At 52.1% G+C, this 6,370-nt stretch overlaps 1 protein-coding gene across 1 annotated transcript; it reads left to right on the top strand.

The window, feature by feature from the left end:
- Positions 1 to 2,076: 2,076 nt before the first annotated feature.
- On the top strand, positions 2,077 to 5,557 carry LOC135298460 (aquaporin-12-like). Its single transcript, XM_064416008.1, has 3 exons — positions 2,077 to 2,683; positions 3,482 to 3,598; positions 4,457 to 5,557. The coding sequence occupies exons 1-3, from the start codon at positions 2,077 to 2,079 to the stop codon at positions 4,636 to 4,638; spliced, it is 906 nt and encodes a 301-aa protein (XP_064272078.1). The 3' UTR covers positions 4,639 to 5,557.
- The last annotated feature ends 813 nt before the right edge of the window (positions 5,558 to 6,370 follow it).

Here is a 6,370-nt window from a genome sequence, read left to right as displayed (position 1 = left end):
CTTCAAATCACAGAATTAGAGAGTTTGGAAAAGACCTTTAGGATCATCAAGTCAAATCCATCAAGATTTCAAATCCCTGTCGACCTGAGTGTTAAAACAGCCCATAGGGACCAGTGGTTTGGGTTTTCTAATGGGATTTTCCCAGTGGGAAGTCAGGAGTTGCTCATTCTCTTTCAGGGCTCCCAGACTTCTGCTTTGGAGCTTTGTTGAGTCAGTGCAGAGGAGGGAAGAGCAGACAGGCTGTGTCAAGGCATGGATGAGTCTCAATGCATGGGGTCCAGGTCCTGGTGTTCCCTGGAGGGCTCGTGGGCGGTGAATCCAGCTGGGTACAGCTGTGGATCAACACTGAGGACACTGGCAGGACTCAGGGCAGCTCCTCAGAATGGTCTGGAGGGGAGATGTGTCCTCACCATGTGCAGGGCTGGCCTTCCTCAGGACAGGTTCTTCTGGGGTTCCTTGAGGTTTCTAGAGCCAAGGATGACCCATCTTTGTTATTTTTTCCTCTCAGTGAATGCTTATTCTAAGGATTTGGGTTCTTTCACAATGCACAATTAATTCTTGGATCCCCTGGAGCATTTTTCCTGCCTGACCATGAAGGGAAACCTGCCCCAGGTTCCTGCTGCCTTGTCACAGCAGCTGGGGACATGTGGCTGCTCCTGGAAAGCTCTAATCCACCCTCTGCCCAGTGAAACTTCCCTTAAATAACCTAATAACCTTATAACTCTTTTTTTTTCTCTCTCTTTTTTTTTTTTTCCTCTGTAGCTGTTGCCTCTTTGAGGGCAAAAACAAGGGAGCCAGGGTGGGTCTGCTCAGCTCTTGTGACCCTTCAGTGTTTTTGGGGAATGTTTATTTTGCTGAAATCTGGAAGTGCCAACTTGTTCCTGTCCAGTGGCTAAACTTAAATATCTGCTTTTTAAGCCCTGAAAGCATGTTTGGTTTAGAAGGACACTGATGTTCCAGCTACAGAAAAGGGGTTTTTGGAGGGAATATTGGAATTTTTATTTAGTTTTGTTCCTAGAAGAGCAGCCCTGCAAAGCTGCATGGAGTCTGCTGTCAGCACTAACACAAATGAGGGAATGAGCCCCTGCCCTTGTTTAATCCCATAGTTATCCTTGGAATCAGCAGCTCCCAGCTCCTCTCTCCACCCTGGGTTAAACATCCCACAACTGTGCCATGGGCAGAATTTTAAGCAATGGGTGGGAAATAGTTTTTAAGCCTTGGAATGTTTATTTCCTAAGGCCTAGCTCTTACAATGGTTGAGAAGAAGGGCAAAATCCATTTCTGGGGGAAGGAAAAGATGTTGGCATTTCTTTTCCAGTTTTACCAGTCTGTGTCCTGTGATCTGGTGGTTCTCTTCCAGGGACTGGATTCAGGCTGGGTCCTTGTGAGGTTTTGTTTCTAAAGAGGAAACTCTACTGGTTTCTCTTCTCATGGGAAACACAGGAGGAGGGAGGGGAGGTGGAAAGAATTGAGTTGGATTGTGATGTGAGGTATTTTATGGTTGGTTCTGCAGTGTATGGTGGCACTTCTGCTGCAGATCAGGGAAATGACCCAGAAGACACATCATGTGTTGTTTACCATGGAATCCCAGAACGGTTTGGGTTGGAAGGGGCCTTAAACCTATTTCTTTCCATCCCTTCCATGGGCAGGGACACCTTCCACTAGCCCAGGTTGCTCCAAGCCCTGTCCAACCTGGCCTTGGACACTTCCAGGGTTGGGGCAGCCACAGGCGTTGGAGCCAAGCAGAAAGAAAATAAAGATTTTGTTCCTTCTGGAAGAGCTGTCTGCTCTGGGGAGCTGCTGTGGGCTCTCAGGTGTGAATGCCAGGGCTGGGGGCTTAGTGCCTGGTGGAGATAACACCAGGATTTGCTGGGACAAACAACTTGGTGGCAGCTCCAGCTGCTGTGAGTCCAGCAGCTCCCTGTGGCACTGGCATTGCCCTGCAGGGGCCACACATGTGGCCTTTCCCAGGCCTGTCGGGCTGTGCCACGTTTGCTTTTGCTTGGCTTTATAAAGAGGAGGTGCAGGAGCTTCCTCTGCTCCTTCCCGGACTCTGGCCCCAGCACAGCCTTCGCTATGGATGGCTTGAATGTCTCCATTGCTTTTTTCTTCCTGGTTTTTGGGCTGTGCCAGGTGCTCAGGTGGCTTTCCAAGAGGCTTCTGTCCCCTGGGACGCATGGCTGCCTTGCCAGGGAATTTGCTGGCTCCTTCCAGCTGTGCACGAGCTGCCTGGAGCTGAGGATGCTGATGGACATCGGCCCCTGGGGTGGTGGCTTTGGCCTGGACGTGCTCCTGACCCTCCTCTTCCTCCTCTCCGCTGTCCATGGTGCCTCTTTGGACGGAGCATCCGCCAGCCCGACCGTGTCCCTGCAGGAGTTCCTGCTCCTGGAGTCCAGCCTGGCAGCCATGGCGGCCAAGCTGCTGGCCCAGGGTGGGGGTGCAGGGACGGGCTGGGCTCTCACCCGGCTCTACTGGTCCTGGGAGCTGAGCCAGCTGCACTTCATCCAGAGCCTGATCGCGCCTGAGTGCAGCTCCTCCATCCGCGCCTCCCTGCCCCACGCTGCCTTCGTGGAGGGCCCCTGCTCCTTCCTGTTCCACCTTGTCCTCCTCAAGGTGCGACAGAGTCACCCCCTGTACCGGGTCCCTGCGCTGGCAGCCACTGTCACCTTTCTGACCTATGCAGGTGAGCAGTGCTGGTGTTTCTTCTCCCCAGTTATTTGGAAAAATACCTCGTTTGTGGGGGTGGAACAGCCCCCTGTTTTTCATCTTCCAGGACTGGAGAGGTAGGGGTTAACAAGGTAATGACTACTAAGGTGTTTGTTTTCTATTCCTTGGGGAGTGTTCATTTTGGGATGAAGATGGCTATAGCTATGATATTTTATGAAAAATCCTTTGCTAGGATTTTTCCTTCCTGAGGAGCTGGGAGCCCCAGGACAGAAATGTAAACAATAACTATCTGCTGCTAAGGAATGCAACAGGTGCCTCTGTGACTGGTGCTGTTAGTTGTTTCTAATTAAGAGCCAATCACAGATGCAGCTGCATCAGACTCTGAGAGTCACAAGATTTTGTTATGCATTCTATTATTCTTGTTCTTTCAAGCCTTCCGATCTTTTTCTCTCTGTTCTTTTAGTATAGTTTTAATGTATTTTAATATAATATATATCATAAGATAATAAATCAGCCTTCTGAAATGGAGTCAAGCCTTGTGTCTCCACACATGGGGAGTCCTCAAGAGATGGCAGTTTGGGCTCCAGGTGAATTTTGTCTCACAGTCATAGCTCAAGACTGGGATCACCTCCCTGGAACCTCCCCTGCTGCAATCCCTCGGTCCTGCACTGAGCTTTCCTGCTTCCCACAAAGCTCGGGGTGACCAGGGTGGGATTTCCCCTGTCTGAGAAGGCAGGCAGGAGGGCTCTCAGCCCTCTGTCAGAGTTCCAGAGGATGCAGTGGGACTGTTGGCCACGTTTCTCTTCCCACACAGCCGGACCGTACACGGGGGCCTTCTTCAACCCTTCCCTGGCCACAGCCACCACCTTCCACTGCTCGGGGAGCAGCTTCTGGGACTACATCCAGGTGTACTGGCTGGGGCCCCTCGCAGGTGAGATCTTCCCAGGGGGCAGGAGCTGGCACAGGGCAAGGCAGAAGTGCTGAGTGTAACGTGGACTGTTCTGGCAAGGGCTGAACTTGGGGGTGCCAGTGGCAAGTGTCACTTTTCATCCTGCCTCCTTGACTCTGGGGTCATCTCTTTGCTATCCAATTTTTAAAAATCCAACTTCTGCGTGGTACAAGGGCAGACACCTCCCTGAAGCCAGAGTCTGGGGGAGGTTTAGCAAAGGTGTTTCAGGGCAATGGCAGGCTGAGCTACGCTTTGAGGCTGTCCCCAGCTCCGGCGTGGTCATGGGGAGTTGGATGTGAGCTGAGAGTGGAGCCAGGTGGGGGTCAGGCTCTGCCACCAGGTAACTCTGATGGGACAAGAGGAAACGGCCTCGAGTTGCCCCAGGGGAAGTTTAGGTTGGGTATTGAGAAAATTTCTTCCCTGAAGGGTGGTCAGGCACTGGCACCCTGCTGAAGGCAGTGGTGCAGACACCATCCCTGCAGGGATTTAAAAACCTGAATGTGGCCCTTGGGTCATGACCAAGGGTGACCTTGGCAACACTGAGGGAATGGCTGAGCTCGATGGGCTCAGAGGACTTTTCCAACATTAATTATTCTCTGCCAGAGAACTGGGGTGGTTTATGGGTCAAAACAAGCATTTCTTAATTTAAGGACAGAGTGGTAAATTCTCCTTAAAGCAGTACAGTGAGGATCCCTCAGCTCTCGGGGGGATTTCAGCGGTGGTGAGCTGCCTTTTGGTCACAGTGAGGGTTGTGACAAGGAGCCAAACCAGCTGCTGAGCTGTGGGGAGGGTGGAGATGCTCCACACAGCACTCGGAAGGGGTCTGTGCTCTCATTCCAGGGATGCTCGCTGCCCTCCTGCTGTTCCAGGGCAACATCCCACACCTCTTCCAGAAAAACCTCCTCTACAGCCAGAAGAGCAAGTACAAGGTGCCCAAGGGAAAGGTGACAGCGCAGGTGGAGGGTGACAAACCACAGAAGAAGAAGAAAGGAGGGAAGAGCAAGTCGGAGCCCCGTGCCTGAGCCCAGGGGTCCTGGCAGCCCTTTTCCCGGGAAAGGGTTTCCCGGTGTGCAGGATTTTGCAGCTCGTTCAGTCCTTAAAGCATCACAAAGGAATCCTCGCGGGATGCCCGAGCCCCCGAGCTCCTTTGGGAATTGCTTCAAAAGCCTCCCTGGAGAGTTCGAACTGTTTCAAGCCCACACTGCTGCCTCAGAGAGAAAACACGGAACACTTTTGCATAAATTGCCGGTTGTCTTGTACTGCCAGGAATTACAGAGAGCTGGGACTGTTCCACGGGCAGGCTTGAGCAACCCGGGGTTATTGCATCGTGCAATGCCTGCAATAACCTCACTGGGTCTCTTGCAGCCCTAAAAACCAAGGATAAGCCAGTAACTGCCTTGGGCACGGCATGGGGAGGAAGCAGGCTTTGATCTTTTCAGTTACTAATGGAAACTTGTTAAAAATTGGTGGGGTTTGAGTTAAACTTGGCCTGAAGTCCTTGAAATGCACAGGCTGAACCTGGCAAGTCTTGGAGAGGAATTAAAAGTGCTCCAAGGCAAGAGAATTCACTGGCCACGGGAGAAGCTGCTTCTCTGGGGATGTGCTTAGCCTGGGTTTGGGTGCTGTAAAGCATCAAGAGATGGTGTACAAGGGGTCTGTGGTTGGAAAAAAAGGAAAAAAGAAAAAGAGAGCCAGGCAGCTGCTGGGCATCCCTGGGCTCTGCTCCATGACTACGTGAAATACTATAAAATTACAGTTTGTGGGGAAAATTAAAAAAAAAAAAAAAAAAAAAAAAAAAAAAAAAAAAAAAGCCGTGGTTGGCATTTGGGTGAGTGATGTCATTCCTGCTGGGAGACATCCCTGAAAATGGGAGCCACTGTGATGCCCAAACCACCTCTGCCCTGCTCTGGAAAGGGGGGAAACAGCTCCTGGAAATGGGGATCCTGCCCCCCAGGCTGTGCTGGGGCCAGGGCACCCCATGGGAGCTGCACCCTGCGGGACAGCACAGGGAGATTGTGATGCTCTGGCTGTTCCAGCAGCGCTGCCCTGGATCAGATTCCTGACAGGAGTGACCTGCTCCTATTTCCTGAGGTGCAAACAGGGAATAAGCAAGTGGCACTCAATGGAAACCTGGAGTGGAGGTGTCAGGTGCAGATTTGGTACCCAGTGTCCCGCCCTGCTCCTCCCTCCACTCTGCTGTGTCCATGGGGAGACAACCCCAGGGTGCTGCATGGCCTCTGGGCTGCCCATCCCATTGATTTCCTCTGGGATTGCCCTCTGGAGGCACCTGCAGGACCCCCAGACCTCTGACGCCATGAGCCCACCCCACATCCCAGCAGGAGAAATGAGGGAAGGGATGGACACAGCCATACATGGGTGTGCCCCAGAGATGAAACTGCATGGAACCCCAAAGCCATGGAGCAAAATTCCCAAGCGATGCCCTCTCCTTGTACCTGGCTGGATGCTTGGCACTGCCCCAGGAAGGGGACTGGGAGCAGTCTGGCTTTTTCCTGGTTAAACTGAGCAGGAGGCATTTGGGTGGGAGCTGAAACCTTTGAGACTCTTTGTACCTGCCCCAGATCCCCCTGGACAATTTTTTCAGAACCTTTTTTTGTTTGGAAATCGTGCTGAAAAGCCAGCGATGGGGCCTCTGTTTATCCCAGACGATTTTCTGGCTCTGCTTTTAATTCAAGGAGAAATGCAGGGTGAGAAAAGTCAGGCTGAGCTGCCCTCCAAAAACCATTCCTGTGGGAT

The sequence above is a fragment of the Passer domesticus genome, chromosome 4 (genome assembly GCF_036417665.1).
Source record: "Passer domesticus isolate bPasDom1 chromosome 4, bPasDom1.hap1, whole genome shotgun sequence".
Classification (NCBI taxonomy): Eukaryota; Metazoa; Chordata; class Aves; order Passeriformes; family Passeridae; genus Passer; species Passer domesticus.
The sequence above is the reverse complement of the archived record's forward strand: the minus strand, read 5'-3'. Positions and strand labels throughout refer to the sequence as shown.

Bases quoted from the DNA above. Each gene is read 5' to 3' on its own strand.
- LOC135298460 (XM_064416008.1), top strand. From the start codon at position 2,077: ATGGATGGCTTGAATGTCTCCATTGCTTTTTTCTTCCTGGTTTTTGGG. The intron at 2,684-3,481 runs GTGAGCAGTGCT...CTTCCCACACAG, and splicing joins CACCTTTCTGACCTATGCAG to CCGGACCGTACACGGGGGCC. The intron at 3,599-4,456 runs GTGAGATCTTCC...CTCTCATTCCAG, and splicing joins CTGGCTGGGGCCCCTCGCAG to GGATGCTCGCTGCCCTCCTG.